The following is an 18,503-nucleotide window of genomic DNA, read 5'->3' on the forward strand; positions in this document are numbered from 1 at the left end:
ATATTGATCAGGGAATGAGATCTGTGAGCATGAAACAGGTACTGACAACCTGGACACATGGCCCTTGATGTGACCAAGAGCTGCCCTTAAAGCCTGCAAAGCCTCCTGTGTACTAAACCACACATGGAAGCATGGTATGTACACCATGACATACACTGCTGTCAAAGACTGTGTTTGGGAACAGAAGAATTAGTGCAGAAACCCATAGACAATTTTCAAGCTGCCTGAAAGGCTGCCTCCACATGAGTCTTAAGCTCGTGCCTATACTTGCAGAGCAGTGTGGCAAAAGATGTGTAAATATATCAAGACATTTTCTGAAGCTGGAGGGATACAGTCATGCTGTTTCTTAAAGGACTAAGATGTGAATATTAGAGATCCTTGGCTGTGGTTCAGAGAAGCACCTGGAAGCTTGGATGCAAGTAATGTCACTTCTCCAGCTGAGAAGAAAAATCAAAAAATAGGCTTTCTTAAAATAATGTTTCAAAGTCTCACATCCCAGGCACTGTTGTCACACCTAGATGTCCTGCTGCATTTGGTATTCCTGCTTTTAGATGAATTTACTCCTGGAAATGGTGAGATGAGTTCAAGTTTAAAGGAAGGATGAAGCAGACAGATGCCTTGGCAGGAGTTTGATTTCTGAAATCAGGTTGAATGTCAAGGAGCACTTTCTCAGATCATTCATTCATTTGTAGGGTTTCCAGCTGACTTGAGCTTCTCTGTCCTTATGCTGTATAGGATTTATGTACTGATATGATTAGGAAAAAATGTCATTTATGGACCTGGATATACCTTTAGTCTTTCAAGTCCAAATCAGGTTTCTCAAAAATGCAATTGAGGAGAATTCCATTATTCTCATCTAGTTATTCAAGCTTGCTTGCTTCCTTGAAACAATATTACATTTGTGAATGTATTCATCTCTGTATGCAGCATCTTTTCCTTCATATGCATTTGCTTTCACTCGTGAAAGTCATGTGTGTTAGTTTTTTATCTTGTCTTTAATGAGCTGTAGCTCATTGTAGTGTATTATGTCATATATTTAAAGTGTACACAGAGAAATGACACAATCTATAAAATGCAAGCACACATCATATATGGGAAAATTATTAATTTCAGGGAAAGAAATTAAAATTATGATTGAATCAAAACAATCCTGTTCTTTGTTTATCAGACAGAAAGTCTGATATATTCTCACTATGTTAAGAACATCTGAAACTCATTGGTAATTAAAAAGATGTCATTCCTTTAGTCAAATAATATAATTACGTAATGCAAACCGTTCACAGAATAAAAGAGGTTAAACTGTATTTTTCACTCAAAACAGATTATAATTAGTTCCTGACAGAATGTTGTCCTGATGCAATGCTCTATTTTCTTTCTGTTGTGACTGTTGTGGATGGGCTATGCTGCAAAGGCTGAAAGTGGGTATGTACACTCCCACTCTTGGCAATTTAGGGTATTTCAGGTGTCCACTCTAGAACCGTTCAAAAACATCCTTCTGTTGATGCAAATTGTGAGGATTTTCCTGTGCAAATCTTGCATTTCTTTCCTCTTCAGGACAGAGCTTTAGAGATCAAATCATACACTGCGGAAAATGTTGGAAGCTTTAGAAAAGAAAGAAACAGGAGCATGCTTTCATGCTTCCTAATGCTGTTTTAGAGAATTCCTGCTTTCTGGCTCTTGTAACAGTCTGTAGTGGATGAGCATATAGTTGCTTGTGTACACATTCACTGAGAATTGCTATTTAGTCTTAATTTCTGAGATCAAGACCCTAAATGTAAGACTCATAATGCAAGAGAGTCAACCAGAAAGCTGCTGCAGTACCCAAAAAGAGTGCAGAGACTGCAGACAAGCAAGTGGGAAAGCTGATTCTTATTCTTCATGGACAGTGGCCCCACAGATCTTGTCCAACCTCTGTTCATTTCTGAGTGGCAAATAAGTCTTCCTGACTGCACCTGCATTGCTACAATGTGTGTTTGAAAGTAATAGAAATTTATTTTAGTTCCTCTTTGCAATAGGGATAAAGACGTTTACATGAACATATACTCAGCAAATGCATCAATATATTCTAATTAATGAATTATCCATTTAGTGCTACAATAATTCACTTTATTTCTAACCATTCCTAGTGAATTATTTATATAGTGACATTTATTAGCAAACTGCCATTTGCATCACTTCTACATCATTGTTCTCATTATTAATTTACTTTCAATAATTCTTCAGTGCTTGGTCTCATCAATAAAGAAAAATGGATGGAGCCCATGAAGCATTTAACTTTATCTTAATTCTGTATCCCTAATAGCATTGCCAATAGCCAAGAGCAGATACATAATCTATTAACTGGCAATTCCTCCCATTTGTACATTCCCTTGTCTCCTTTTCTCTCCTGCATGCCAATATCCCTGAGTATTTTCTGTAAAAGCAGACTATGATTCCCTATTAATGACTATTTAAATAACAGAATTACATAGCTATTGTACTTGCTTCTTTATGTCCCAGACAGTGACTATGAATTAATTAGCATTAGAACAGTGGAAATTCCTGAGAGTTTAACATTGTATTTCGTGTGCATTATTGAATGATTCAACACTTCCTAATGCAAAACTGATGATATCTCTTCAAACCTCTGGGGGAATGTGTGAGGTCATTAAAGTTAGATTTGCAAAGGAAATGTATGGATTTCTCGCTCACATTATTTTTTCCTGTGCTGATAATGCTGTTCTTGAGCTCTTGTTCGGAGTGGCTTGTTTGTATTGAAAGATTCTTCATCCTATTCATCTACCTTTCTCAACTTTTCTCTTCATGAGGGAAATGAACTGTATTTTTTCAATACTTAAAACATTCCTACAGGAAAACAAGAACTTAAATTTTCAGCTCCCAGGGTTGGCATCAGAGATAATGGATACAGAAAGGCAGCTCAGTGTGAAAAAGCAAATATACACATCAGAAATGAAAACACCAATTTATACCATGTCTCTTTCCTGTCTTCATTGCTGAAAGTTTATTTTTGTCCATGAAGGAAGATTCCAGAAGTAACTTTGTTGTTTTTTCACACAGGCATCTGCATGGGAAGAAAAGTGATGAAGTTTTATTAAAAATTCTCCCTGGAATCCTAAGTTTGCTTTATATTTCTGCTGATTGTTTGTTATTGTTTTTATTTTTGAAATGAGGGAGTTTTCAATTCATGCATTCATGGGAGCTCACAACATTATTAGCACCCTGCCAGAGAGGGAGAAACACTGACAAACAAAATCCCTCCTGAAAGCAATGAATCTCTCTATACTACTTAATGAGCAAAATCTTAGTGTGTTATACCAAGTGATTTGTTTAAATAGATTTTATCTCCATAACTTACTTTTTTCTCTTTTAAAATAATCTTTTTTCATGTTTTCTTTCAAAGTAAATAGCAACATGTATTTAGGCTTAAATTTAACATTTCCTATTATTACAATTTCTTAAAATTTATAATATTTAAGAAATATATTCTTGATTGTCAAGTTCTAAAGAAAGCTGTTTAATTGGGAAGAAAAATACTGTCTATGCATCCAGAACTAAATCTTGTTGAAATGATTAAACAGCTTTTAACAGCAGACAAAAGAAATGTTTTCTTCATGCCAGTTTGATTTACTTCAATAACTAGTTCAAAGTTTAGGAACTGCTTAGAAAAAGAATAATCTGAAGCATCATTATCATTAAATGGCCTATGAATAAATTCTCAGTCTGGGATCCTGAGACTTATGAATTCATTCATTAGCTGTATGTAAAATTAGCTTTGGTAGTAAACCAGTTTTAAATATAAAATGCTTGATTCATTTTTCCTCTGTATACAACATTTATTGCAATTTTATTTAAATAAAAAATACACTTGAAAGGCAAGGATTTTGCATTTCAATTGCAATTCCCATTTCCATCCAAAGCAGCTGGATACAAGGCGTAAGTAAATAAAAATTAATCTTCTAGTAAAGAAGAATTATCATTCATTTCTACCAGAATGCTATGTAAGTATTTATCATTTGAATAATAATGCTGATCTATACCATTTTTGAAATGGGAATGTAAGGTGTTTTTCTGGTAGTGTCTGGAAGCAACAGATTAGTTTAAAAGTCAGATTCATTTCAAAGCAGTGGTTTTTTTCTTAAATTTTCCTACTGACAAGAATCAAATTCCCTTGAGGAGAAAAGAACAATACACATTTAAAGTAAGTATAGAAAGGTCTATTTTCTAGCATTTGTTTTACAGTTTTTGTATTTTCACAAAACTATTCTTTTAAATCTTATGAGAAATAATTTCATATTGAATGCTTTAAATATTTGTCAGGTTTTACTAAAATATTATCATTTGGGGCCCTATAAATAGGCAATTCTGTGGTATACTGGAAACAGAATGGCTATATAAACTACATAGCCCCCTACTTTAGGAGCATCTTTACTCACTATTTTAATTCTGTAAAAAATTCCAACATTTTAAAAATAAATGTAATTTCCAGATGGAAGAAAGTAAGTTCTGACATTTTCTACTTATTACAGTTCTGTTTAAAACAGGTGAAAATATCAAAATGGGCATTATTTTTCCCTCAGCAAGAGTAAGGCAGTCAGTTTAAATTTTGATGTAACAAGAGTAACATAAATTTATTTTTAATAGATTTTATGTATATTTATGCTCACATTGTCATTGATTTAGTGTATATGTGGATGATGCTGGCATTGTAATTAGAAAGACTTGGTTGCTTTATATTAGGCTTCTTAATGACTTATGAAAATCAGAATATTCATATTATTTCTTGAAAACATAAACCACAGCAGGTCCCCTTAAATCACACAGATGACAGAGACACCTACTTGCTTAAAGTTGTGAATTAATTTGTTTCAAGTATGTGATTGCTAGAGGAGAGGTTCGGAGCGTGGTTTAATAGCTGCTGTTATTTGTGCGTATCCAGCACTGGGCAATGAAATCTCAGCAGCAGAGGTTCATTACTCTGAGCTAAAGGAGAGGGAAGAGGTTTTATTGTGCCAGGGGTGGAGAACATGTCTAAAGCAGCAAGGATCTCACTGTTTTCGGTGCTGACATACTAATTATGCCTTAACTGCATCTCCTGCTTCCTCCTAGGTCTTACTGCTGCAGCATCCCTTGTATCCCTGGCTTGGGCTTTGGCTTCCTACCAAAAGGCCCTCCGTGACTCCCGCGATGACAAGAAACCCATCAGTTACATGGCTGTTATAATCCAGTTCTGCTGGCACTTCTTCACCATTGCAGCAAGGGTCATTACTTTTGCTCTGTTTGCCTCGGTTTTCCAGCTGTACTTTGGGATCTTCATCGTGCTGCACTGGTGCATCATGACCTTCTGGATCGTTCACTGCGAGACAGAGTTTTGCATCACTAAATGGGAGGAGATAGTCTTCGACATGGTTGTTGGGATCATCTATATCTTCAGCTGGTTCAACGTCAAGGAAGGGAGGACACGCTGTAGGCTTTTCATTTACTATTTTGTCATCCTTTTAGAAAACACCGCCTTGAGCGTTCTCTGGTATCTGTACAAGGCCCCTCCAATCTCTGATGCATTTGCCATACCAGCACTGTGTGTAGTGTTCAGCAGCTTTTTAACAGGCATTGTTTTTATGCTGATGTACTATGCCTTCTTTCACCCCAACGGACCGAGGTTTGGGCAGTCACCAAGCTGTGCTTGTGAGGACCCGGCCGCTGCCTTCACCCTTCCCCCAGAAGTGGCCACGAGCACCCTGCGCTCCATCTCCAACAACCGGAGCGTCACGAGCGAGAGGGATCAAAAATTTGCGGAGAGGGATGGGTGTGTGCCTGTGTTCCAGGTGAGACCCACTGCACCGTCCACACCTTCCTCCCGGCCACCAAGGATTGAGGAGTCTGTCATTAAAATCGATCTGTTCAGGAACAGGTACCCAGCATGGGAGAGACACGTGTTGGACAGGAGCCTGAGGAAGGCGATCTTAGCGTTTGAATGTTCCCCTGCTCCTCCACGGCTACAGTATAAGGATGATGCCCTCATTCAGGAGCGCTTGGAATATGAAACCACATTGTAGACAAAACAAAAACACAGCTTGGAGCAGCTCCAACGTTACAGTCCAAATTAAGGGTTGACAGTAGGGCTGTAGGAGCAACTAAACTGCGTACTGCAAGTAGAGCAGCGAGCTATAGCGTTCTTAGTCTGGCTATCATCATGATTATCATTTGATCCACTGTGTGCAGTCTGTCTGCAGGACACTGATACAGCAGCATCATCTGAAAGCCTCAAAAAACCCCAAACCCCGACCCACACATACAAATCAGTTACATCAGCAGGGGGAACTCACCCACCAGCCCTTACTGGTGTGAAATTCTGACTGCACAATACTTTCAATCAAACCAATATAAAGGCTCTGACCAGAGCTTTCAGCTTCAGCCAGTAGTGCATTTTATTTTAGAAATGAATGATTGATATTTCCATAATCAATGGCAAAAACAAAAAAACCCACATCTTTTCAAAAATAACAAAACTGTAGCATACAGCACTGCTGTTAGGAAAACTGTTTTCTGGGGCAAAAACCAGGAGCTTAGTAGTCTTCAGCACTCCCATAAATCAGCCATTCAGGTTAGAATAGGTTTGTAAAATAGTTCTTAATTAAAAAGAAACATCATCATGTTTATAAGGCTGTCAATGGAAAATAAACTAAATTCTGATTAACTAGGTCATTAAAATTAACACTACCAGGACTGTCTGTTTTCTGTGGAATTTCAAAAAGTCTTTTTTAAATGCAGTTTAACTTCTTGGCATTATTTTCAATAGAAACTCTATGCAGCTCACTTCTGGTTTTGAGGAGAAATAAGGAGCTCTAGCACGTAGTGATATTCATTAAATGATAATCATGATTCAGTGTTCAATTTGCAAAAAAAAAAAAAAAAAAACCAAAAGTAAAAGAACGAGGAAGTATAGTTTTCATATTCTAAACTTTTTGGAGGACCCCTTTCAGATATTTCAGAGGGAACCACAAGGAGCTGAGCACACTGAAACTTCTCTGTTTCAGGACTGAGAATGCATGATGCAGTGTGTGAATGTATGCAGGTGTGACAAGAGACTGACATGCCATACCCTTCTAGTGCCAAACATTGTATAACTGCAAGGTTGATATTGCCCGAGGGACACAACAAGTGGCACAAGCCCTACCAGAAAAAGAAGCAGGAAAGACCAACCAAGCTCTCAATGTGTAGAGACAGCTCTGATTTTTCCCCCTCAAGGTGAAAGCGATGTCTTTTAAAGGCTTTCAGCCACCTCTTAGTAAGTATATTCATGGAAGTATAATATAAACAAGTTATGTGGAAGAGCCTCTTCTGCCTGTTCAAGACTGGTGTCCAGACATGTCTAAAAATTAGAATCTCTTGTAATAGAGTGCTTTTGATGCAAGCTTTTGGGTTTTAAATACCTCCCTAAATCTAGTTAAAGGTATTATACTTTATGTTAAAAGTATCCCCTGATGGTGCTTTCAGATGCATTAAAGGTGCAAGTCAAAATTTGATAGTATTTTTTTTAAAGCTGGTGCAGAGTGAAAAACTCATGGATTATTTCAATATTTTTGTAAAGTAAAAATATGGTGTAAAATGTTACTTTTTATAAACCTCAAATCTTTTAATACATTTCATTCTCTTTATAGCTTAGATTTTAAGAATTGGTCCATGAATTTTATCAAATGGCTTTTGCAGGTTGACATAAACCTGGTTTTCACACATTATGGATTTGTTTTGCAGTGTAATGCCATATGAAAGCCTACATGGGTACTTTTAGAATACTCTATAAACTGTGGATCCTGCTTCAAATGTAAGTGGCTTGTAAAGACACCAAGTGATTCCATGAGAAACAATTTGCTATAACTATTTCCATCCATTTTAGGAGAGCAAAGCAGAACTGAAGAGTTACTGTTGTAAATGGCATTGTCAGGATGGAGAAGACCTGATAATTGGACTGTCAGATATATCCAGTGTAGTCACTGCTGTGTATGCTGCTGGGTAAATTTCTGTCTTTCCTATTACAAATATTTGTACTATGAAATGGCCAACTTTGCTGGGGCAAGTTCCTCTAAACAAAAGCCTGTGGAAGTGCAGGAATCTGCAAAGCAGAAGGAACTTTACAGAGATCAGAAAAATCCTATGCTTCGGGGTTTCTTAGGTATTTTCAAATTAAGCAATTGCCAACTGCCTCTATAAAAATTTTTTAAATAAAACAAATCTTTGATAGTCCAAACCTGAAGCTTTTTACAAAGTGGTTACCCTTTTCTTCATGGAGATACAGCTGATTATTCAGAGAAAAACACTCATTTTTTCAGAAAATATACCACTGTAAGAACTGCTAAAAAAAGATTTTGGAAGCAAGTCCTTTGTCCTGTCATGTTCAACAGACCCTTCACTCCAGAATCAAATTCCAGTTCATGCAAGGGAATTCTGTTTTTCTTCACAGAGAAGGCAAATGTAAGCTCTGTGATCCAAGATGTGAGGGTTTCATTTGGAGACAGTTTGAAGTGCTTGCTGCTGCTTTAACTCAGAAATTGCAGCCTGAGTGGGGCACTGTGGGCAGCCTTCTCAAGCTTCAGTCTCCCACCAGCAGCTCCTGGGGAGAGGAGCAGCATCGCTGCTGCCAGGGAGGCTCTGCCTCTTCTGAGGTCCCTCTCATCCTCTTCCTCTTGTCAGGGCTGTGAGCCCTTTGGCCAGGCTTAGAGAAGTGAAGAAAAGTTGCTTTGCATGGAATTTAAAGGGTCAAGGTCTTCACCAGTGCTTGCATTGCAAGGTTTCTGAAGAAGGTTTGGGATGAGTTTGATTTGCTTTTATTTGGTTTTGAAAGGAAGGACACAGAGATGTTATTTATCCATGTGGTTTTTCATGCCTAAAATTTCTTTTCTTTACTCTCACAGCATTTTAAATTTTTTAAACTAATGTTTGCAAAACTGTTGGTCTTAAGGAAACTACTGCAGGGTGTGAGTGCAGAGTGACAAATATGTGTGTGTTTGTGTACATATATTTTTATATATGCAGCACTCATGTACACACCTTGTCCTCAGCATTCAATCTGGCAGTTTGAGGCAGGGGTAGAAGTCCTTATGCACTAAGTCAAAATTTGCTCTCCAAAATCTTGCTCTCTCACAATCCTAACATCAGTGTCACCTGCACTGAGAAGAGGGCAGTGACTGAAATCTAAACACTCTGATGACTGCATGGACAGTTTCCTAATTTGCATTGCTGTGAGTCTTCACATTAAAAGCTGTAAGGATTTTTTATAGAAATTGCCAAGAATAAACATAGTCCATGCTGAAATTCCATTATGGCCTTATGGACAGTTAATAATCAATATGCACTCTTCTTTTTGCCACAGACAGTTCTAAAATAAATAAAGTTCAACTGAGACAGCAATAGCAAAAATAAAATTTTTAAAAAAAGGACTTGTAAAAAACCTGAACTTTTGCTTTTCAAGTAATGAAATCATCGGGCCTTTTAAATTTCACAGCAGAATACAGAAATATAAAAGCATTCATATTTTCATATTTACATTCTGGCAAAAAAAAAGCAATCACATCTATTTGTTAGCAGTAAGACTTATGGGAGCATTGTTCTAATGAACCAAACAAACTTAGCAGCAGACTTAATGGTAATTTACCTGGTTAAAAACTTGGTCCTAAAATTTTGAGAGTTGTGGATTTGTCTGTTGCAGAAAAGAAAATTCACTTGCTATCACTAATTAAATAAAGGTAATGTACACCCATGTTCATTCAGAAAACATGTAAGAAAATGTAAGAGAAAACTTTTTACTTATTTTAAAAGCTGTTTATTCTGTAATGGGATAATTTTTCTTAAAAAAGTTCTTTACAAATATGTGCAATACTTTCTTTCCATGCATATTTATTAATGAAAATACTAATTTCCAGTTTTGTTTATGTCAATTTAAATATGCTTCTTGTGACAGAACAATGTTTCTTTGCTTGGGTTATATGGACTTGATGGCATATTTACAATATTTTCATTGTCAAACCAACAAATTTTCTATTAATTAATTTTTATAAAATTGGAGAAAATTTTCCTTCCAAAATTTAACTCTAGGTCTCATCTGCCTGATTTTGTAAATTTTTAAGCAGAGAAGGAAAATTATAATTTTATTGGCCATTTAATTTTTAATATGTGGTGAATAGCTATTAAACCTGTATTAGTTTAAAACATATGATGGTCTTTCCAATACATCATTATCTCCCCAAAAGAGCAATTCATAAGTGGTACTAAAAGTAGAAGTGCTGCTTTATTTGGAAAGGGACTCCCAATCATGCAATATGTTCATTTACTTTTTATTGGCCGGCAAAATACTCACAACTATACTGTTGGGGTTTTTAGAACACAAATTAAACGAGTCTGAAGTGTGTGTAATTTTATCATATCATTCCAAAGGAGCCTTAAAAGTGGCACTGTACTGAGTTTTAGTTGGCTCTGCCAGTGATTCAGCTTCCAAAGCCCCTGCCCTTTCTCCTCTCCCTGCCTGAAGCTGTGCAATCCAGAGTGACAGAGATGCTGTGATTTACTCTGCACCCCCTGCACTGCCTGCACAATGCCAAGGAAAAGACTTCAGCACATTCCTGGGGTCCTACTGCTGCCTCTCTCACTCCTGTGCATGGTGGGAAGCAGAGTAAATTGCATCTGTGCATCCTTCTAAACCAGCCTGTGTGAGTTAAACCCCTACAAGATGGGTGTGATGTAATTAAGGGCAACACTTGTCCATAAATCTACAAGCCCAACATCCCAATTACTAATTCTGCAGTGTAACAATGCAGGGCATGGGAAGAATTGTCTCAATACACAATAAGCCATTTAATTTCACTACTTGTAGCAATTATACTAGCTCACACAGAGCCCATGCTCTCAGCAGAAAGCCAAATGGAGTAAGTGGCAAACAGCCATTTGTGTACCAGAGACATTAAGTCCTAAAATCCTCACTTAATTGTTTATAGAACTATGTCTTTTCATTACAGCATTGAATCCATTCCTCTTTATTCTGATAAAAGATATAAAATGCAAAATGAGAGCAGATTCTTTTAGATCTGTGAATAAAAAAAAAAAGAAAATGACACAATAGATTACTGCCTTTCCCCTGTAGTGGTTTTTTAAAACAGGTTCTGCCATCATTTTCACTTGGCTGCAAATTGCTGAGTGATCTGCTTCTGAGATGATTTCTCACATCTGGTATGAGCAGACTTCATTACAGGAGAGACAGAGATGCTATTACAAAGCCTTGTTCATGCAAAGTTAGGGGAATGGTGTCACTGGTGAGGACAGCCTTTACAAAGCTATTTTAACACATGAGGAGTCCCCTGGCACCCTTTATTTTACCTCAGTTCAGGACTTTGGTGAGATTTCTTCACTGGAATGAATATGTTAAAATCAGGCCCTGACCTAGAGTGAATTACATGAATTCAGACCATGGTAGTGGAACTCTTCACCTCTTCACTCCAAACTGAGCTCAGCTGGAGATTTGCTTAATGCCAAAAAGCCTGCATGGCACTTGGCTCAGCCTGAAATACCTACACTAAACTTAGTGCTGACTCAGCACAAATCAGAGATTTCCTCTTATTTCATTTTTAGTTCAAACATTCGAGATTATACCCGCTTTGACTGAGTTGCTCTTTTGTGATCCTTTTAAGAAAACTTTGAAAAATGTCCCTGAAACCATTTCCAGAGATTCTTACAAAAGCCACTTCCTGACCAGTACATTTATTAAAAGGAACTTTAACTGTGTAAGCTTGGCTCCTGTACTTACATTTTGGTCTAAATGCTGAGCATTTCATTCTTATGCAGAGGATCTTATACACCCATTAGTAAACCGTGTGCCTACTCTGAATCCTGTGGCAAAGACAATAGATATGCAAGATTCAGGGAAAAAATTCCTCTTCAGCACACTGATGGGATGATTTGCATGAGCCAGAGAAGTCAAACAGAAGCTTGTGTATAATTGCAAAAGACTTATACGTATAGTTGCTATATTCATTGAGAGAGATTTACAATAAATTGTGATATAAGTGAACAACTGATAGAAAGATCAAATCTCAACTTCTACATGCAAGGCAGATAAAATAAAATCTGCCAAGAAACTTTAGCGTGTAACCAAAAATCTCATTTCAAGGAATGGTTGGAATAAATTTTAAAATGTACCAGATTTGTCAATGTAACAAAATGCAACATTCATAGAAAGAAAGATATGACTGCTGTAAGTTTTCTCTGTCTGTAGGTTTCAGCTTCTCATTTCAGATAACTTTGGAAACAATTGCTTCTGGAGTGCTGCAGCTCTAGGAGTGCTGGCAGCTTTTCTACTCGAGATCAGTTCTGCTATAGGAGAGTCCACATCCTTTTAACAAAGCATTGAGCTTGGGGTAGTTTTCTGCACTGAACTAAACCTCACAACAACATTTTTAGCATGAAATAGGTGTGTCCACGCAGCCACCTAGTGTGTAACAGTACTGCAAAACCAGAATTTCACAGACAGGTGATTTCCTCAAGGTAAAAAGCTGCTAGCTGAATGTCTAGAAGAGCCCGCAGAGACGTAACACAGTGCTAAGGCAAGGCACAGACTGTGTTTGTGTGCTACAAGTCTGCTCAGGGCAAGGCCTGGTCATAGTCCAGCACTCTCTGTGCCACCTCATGCACCAAAGAGCTCACAAAAGAGAGGGAAACCACGTGCATGGGCTGGATGAAAGCCACAACACGTGGGGACCAGACACCTGGCCCGTTGCAGCACAGGTGCAGAGGTGGCGCAGGCACGTCGGGGTCTCAGGCTCAGACTGCTCCTCCAAACTGCACCAACTGGGAGCTCCTGAACATTTTTAATGCCAGATGTTCAAGGACCTGAAATTTACCTCCTGGTCTTGGTCAGATACAACTTGGTCTTCACAGCACAAGGTTAGCTCAGCTGCTGTGTCCCACCTAAGCCTGCCAGGATCCTCTGAGCAGGTATTCTCCTGCCCATTTTACTGAAAGAATTGGGTCCTCTGTGGTGCTATCAGATGGGGCTTTGCACTGAAATACTCATGAGGGCTTTTCCAGCAGCAAATTGGTGGTAAGCAGAGACCAAGGAGAGAGCCAGGTACAGGGATCTCTTCAGCTAGCAATGATTCCAATCTTTAGCTGCTATCTCTCAGGGGAGGGATATAGGGCTGCATGCTGGTGAGGAGAAGGGCAATGCTCTCTGCCTCATATTTTCAATTGTTCTTCCTCTTTGTGGAAAATGTAAATGTGGACATACAAATGAAGACATGTGCAGTGTAGACATACTTCTAGTATTTTGACATGTTCAGTCCCTTTATTGTTGAGGACTCTGAAATTGCTGAGCACATTCAGTGCCATTGCCTACACCCAGCCAGAGTAATGTCTGCAGTAAACATCTGGGGCAGAAGCAAAAAATCATTTTGTTCACCTTCCAACCTGACCAAAAGCTGTATGAACATGGTTAGCACTGTGACAAAGCCTGAATCTCTACATGCTGCCTTGAATCAGGTCTATTAATGCACTGTGTGCTGTTCTGGCCACTTTCACCTGGCTTTTCCTTGGAGCTCAGCCACACTTTGCATGGACACCCGAGCTACACTTGTAGCTTATCTGTAGCTCCCTGAGCCCAAGTTTCACACACTTTGAGATCCCAGCTACTTTGCCAAACAAAGATTAATTTGGGCTGAGCAAAAGGCAAACAGGCTCTGTGCTATCTCACAAAGCATCTGGAGCAGACATGGTTTCTCTGGACAGTACATTTGGACCACAGCTGTGTGCAAATTGCCCAGGTTGTGGTGAATGCAAGACATTCAGGGTCCACAGCACACTATAATGAATACTCTGTGTGTTCAGTTTTATCATAGTAAAAATAGTAGGACCTTATGCTTGGGGGCAAATTTACAGTTTCAAATGCATTATTTATATATATATATAACGTGTGTATATATATATATGTGTGTGCATGTGTGTGCGTGTGTTTATGTATACACACAACAGTGAGTCCTGAGATTTTACTAGGATTCAGTCTTACAATTCATTTAAATCTTAAGCCTAAAACAAAAAAAAAAAAAGATCAGGAACATTGTCATCAAGGATATCCAAGTGGCAATTGCAAAATAGAGAATTATATTATTAGAATATACATTCTAGTCATTATTGGAAGCAGCCTTGTGATTTAGTGTGCCAGCACTTTAAGGAAAAAATTATGGAGAAAATATGTCTAATGCTATATTTCATATCTTAAATATTTTGGTAAAAGAATAGAGCAGGGACACTTGTGTAAAATAAAAAAGGGGTTATCACATTTACTTAAGGAAAAAACAATCATATAGAAAAATTGCAAAGGGATCAATTAAACTTTTGTTTCATGTAATGTAATGTTGGTTGTATTGGTTTCACTGTCAGTTATCATTGTCAGTATCTTATGAAGGAAATACCCTGCAATAATTAGGATGGTTTACTTGCATTTTGACTGAAGAATGCTAATTGGGTTTGTTACATATGCAGTTTGCTGATGCAAGCTGTCGGAAGGAAAGACTTGCTCTTGCACAGATTATGTACTGAAGATAAATTTCAAATGCATGTATTTGAAAGTGATGCTCAATTTAAATGTACCACACATATGCAGTAACTATTTCTGAAATTCTAACCACTGATTCTTTTTTCAATATGTTCTGCATTATTATGTGTCAATCCCAGATTGTTTCCCAGAAAATATTTGATGAGAATTAGTTTTAAATTTTATGCAGCTGAGGAAGAGACTAGCAGCCAGTGAAGACTCTTCCTTCTCTGACGTTCAGATACGTGTCTAGAGTTCCTGACCCTGTGTCACCATTCAGCATCAGGAACAATGTTTGAAAAAACTAGTAAGTTTGCAAGGGGACCTGTTAGATGGTCAGAGAGATCTAAAATTGTCATGACTGGGTGAGATAATGGCAATGACTACAGAGGAACAGCTCAAAAGTAGTCGCTAATGACTTTCAGCATCATTCCCTGAATTTCTACCTTGGGACACACATCGTCCTCCTGTCAGCCAGCATCCATGTGTGCTGGGATCATTCCTGGCACCTGCACTGTGGTGTTCACTCTGGCTCAAAGGGAAGACAAAGTAGGCAGCTCCAGTTCTCCCTGGATTTCTGGACTGGCCCATGGGACATGTTTCACTGAGGACACTTAAGCTATCAGTGAGACTGCCACACCAATCTGGACAGGATTTAGCCTTTAGAGAGCACTGTATGGACAATGAAAAATCTTCTTTTGTCAGCAGAGAGGGCAGCTGCCACTATTTATAGTCACAAAGTGCCAACATATTGTCATGTATTTGTGGTTGCTATCGATTCCTTCTTTTTTATTTTATTGGAACTGCTTAGAACTTGTCGAGCTACACCTAGGTTGATTTGCAGCTAATTAATTCAACAGACATTCTTAATCTTGCAAATGTGTGGCTTGTAATACAGTAATCAAGGTCCTGTGAGCAAACATTAATCAGTTCAGGAGAAAAAGAAAAAAAAAGCCATTGTTAGCTGTGTTCAGTGAGGTGCCCACACTGGAAAGAGAGATCTAGAAGAAATGCAACATTAGTAAATTCATCCTAGCTAAGCTTTCATAATTAATCTTGTGGAACATTTATCTATTTGATTCATTTCATGTATGCAAGAAGTTGTATTTTAAAGAGTATTGCTAGGGTTGACACAGCTTTAGTTACCATCAGCATGAAACTGGCCAGATTTCCTTCTGGTCATTTATTCATCTTATCAGCCAAAAAGTTATCCTATCCAGCAGCAGTATAATTTCTTTTTTGAGATGATTGAACTGATTGTGCAACTGTTTATCCTGGAGAAATTACTGTAACAAAAAATATACTACATTTAACAACCGCAGTAAGAACTGGTGAATGAATGAAGAAAACACTGGTTTTCACTGCTTTTAACACACAGATGGATTTTAGATACTTTGACATGAAGTTGAAGGTTAAAAAAGACAATGCTGCTTGCAGAGGTGTCTGAATAATGGAAGGCTTGTGATTAGCAAAGCACTTAATTTTTTTTTCATCATCAGAAGCAGTGTAGCTTAGTGCACTTGCAGTTTTATAAAAATCAGCTAGAGTGAGTGGGTGGTTTAATATTTAACCTAACTCTGGTACTTGTAGGAACACAATTATGGCAACATGGGACTCAGCAAGGGCCCTGGCTTGGGACCCTCCTGGTACAGAATTTTCAGGTGGCATGATGTCACAGCCCCCTCCAGTCAGGCTGCACAGGGCACACATGTGGGTAATCTGTACACAGATTTTATTGTGGAAGCCTCTCCTCTAGTCATCTTAGTGAGGAGTCCAGAGACCAAAAAGACACAAAAGCAAAAGGATGATCCCTCTGGTCAAGATTAAGAGATGTTTGTGAAACACTGTGGAAAAGCTGCCCCTGCTGTTTCAGTGGATAAAAGGAGGAGCAGAGTCTTTTAACAGCAAAAAAACCACCAAAACTCAAACCAACAAACCTTGATGCCAAAATGCTGCTTACGGTGCAATTACTCTCTCCTCGGGGAAAGAGGTTGAATGAGAAAGTTCTTTGTGTTACAAACCAACTGAAACACACAGGGAGACAGTGAAAGACTTCTTAGACATAACTCTGTTGCTCTTGACAGGAGTTGTTTATTAGCAATAAGATACAAAAGTGTCTCAAACTAAGGCCTGGGAGACTTTGTATGTTTGGACGTTATGCCCGTGATTGTTAAATTCAGAAATGATAGATCTTTACAATAGATTTTGGGTCAGAGAACCTTATTGCCTTCTCTATGGAGGATAAATCTCAGATGGCTTCCACAAGAAATATAAGGTGTAGAATAGGCTCAAAAGATGTTTTTTCTGTAGATGAAGTATTATAGGCTTGGGTGCTCACTGGTTGTGTATTTTCTCATGCTCTCAATTTCTCACTCAGTACGTCCATGAGCAAAGGGTGGATTTGCAGGTGCATGCTCCTTTATTGCTAATAGTCCTGGCATCCACTTCTTCATGCACAGCTGAGGAACACATGCATGGGACGGTGTAAAGGCTTGGAGCAGGAAAAAAAATAGAGAAAATGGAGATCAGTAGATATGGCAGAAGCCTTATAATTAAGAAAGAGACGTGAAGCTTTAGAGTAGATGAGCCTTCATGGCATTTGTTCATGCTCAGGTATTATGTCACTCAGCTCCTCACAGAAATTACTGCTGAAAGACTTCCAGTTATAGTAGTTGTTATCATAAATTCTTGCTTGTTTAGCAGCAGAAACAGTCTCATCCTGATTTCAGTAGAAAATACTGTGGAGTTATATGTGACCTCATGTATGATCTGTAAGTGTAGGATATTATAATAGATCTGTTTTCTTCAAAGATTTACTCAGAAACGTTGGCAAAGTTTACTAGATACTGTTCTGATGTTCTTCCTTGCTTTCATTTTTCTCTTGTGTGTATGAGTCTCATATGCAAACCTCACCAATGAGAAAAGGCAATGCTCAGGTTATCTAAGAAACTTTCTTTTCTCATGTCATGGTACACAACTCAAAAATACCTTTGCATAACCCCTGGCTATGGGGTAACTTCTAGAGTGAAGATGGAAAACTGAGTTAAAACTGCAAACACTGAGTAGTTTTCTCAATTGCAAAGCAGGAATTTTATTAAAGACAGTTGTCATATCTTGATTTTACTTCGGGTCAGCTGATTTTACTTCATCATTCCACAGCCTTGGTATGTGCCCATAGCAACCTAAAAATTGGTATCTTGTGTTTCTGAGGTAATTTCTGCCTCACAGAACGGCCTGTAAATAGGGATCATGTTGGATTAGCAAACAAGGATCTGCCATTCCACCACAGACCTTCCTTACCAGGACTGCAGTTCCTTTAAATCAATTCCCATTGATTCTCAAGGGCAGAAACTCCTCTGTGTAATTCGTTCTGCTTGAGGGGACAGATACTTTGCAGTCTCTTCTCCGAGTTCTGTATTATTAACAAGCTAATGTTTATTCTAACAAATGAGAATCACTGTATTTTTCTGTCTTTGAGAGAGCCTCAACAGGGGCAGCCACCTCTGTTGTCCTTCCCATGCTTGCTCCCCTGCCTCTTTAACCTAATGTTAGCTCAACAACTGTTCTTTCACATGCTGCAGAGCCAAGCAAAACCCAGTTTGGCTTCTGGGTTTGACCTGTGGCCTCAGCAAGTGGGAGATGCATCTTCTCACTGTCAGCGGAGTGCATTGGAAATGGTACCAGCTGGGACACAATAAACACTCTTCATTATCATACTGGTTTTATAGCAATTTTCCAGAGCACAGCTAAGCTTTGAGACTTTGTGCAGCTCTCTGTAATCATCTTGTATTTAAAAAAGGAAAAAAGGGAAAAAGGAAAAAAAAAGGAAAGGAAGAAAAGGAAAGGAAAAAAAGGGAAAAAAGGAAGGAAAGGAAAGGAAGGAAAGGAAGGAGGAAAGGAAAGGAAAGGAAAGGAAAGGAAAGGAAAGGAA

General features: G+C 38.3%; 1 protein-coding gene across 1 annotated transcript in view; it reads left to right on the top strand.

Moving 5' to 3' along the window:
- Nucleotides 1-6,176, top strand: part of XKR4 (XK related 4) — a 212,206-nt gene extending 206,030 nt beyond the window's left edge. Inside the window, exon 3 of the mRNA XM_030239743.2 lies at nucleotides 5,107-6,176. Coding sequence (XP_030095603.2) covers nucleotides 5,107-6,053 — 947 coding nt within the window. The 3' untranslated portion in view covers nucleotides 6,054-6,176. The remainder of the gene's footprint in view (nucleotides 1-5,106) is intronic.
- Nucleotides 6,177-18,503: the final 12,327 nt, after the last annotated feature.

The sequence above is a fragment of the Serinus canaria genome, chromosome 2, assembly GCF_022539315.1.
Source record: "Serinus canaria isolate serCan28SL12 chromosome 2, serCan2020, whole genome shotgun sequence".
NCBI lineage: Eukaryota > Metazoa > Chordata > Aves > Passeriformes > Fringillidae > Serinus > Serinus canaria.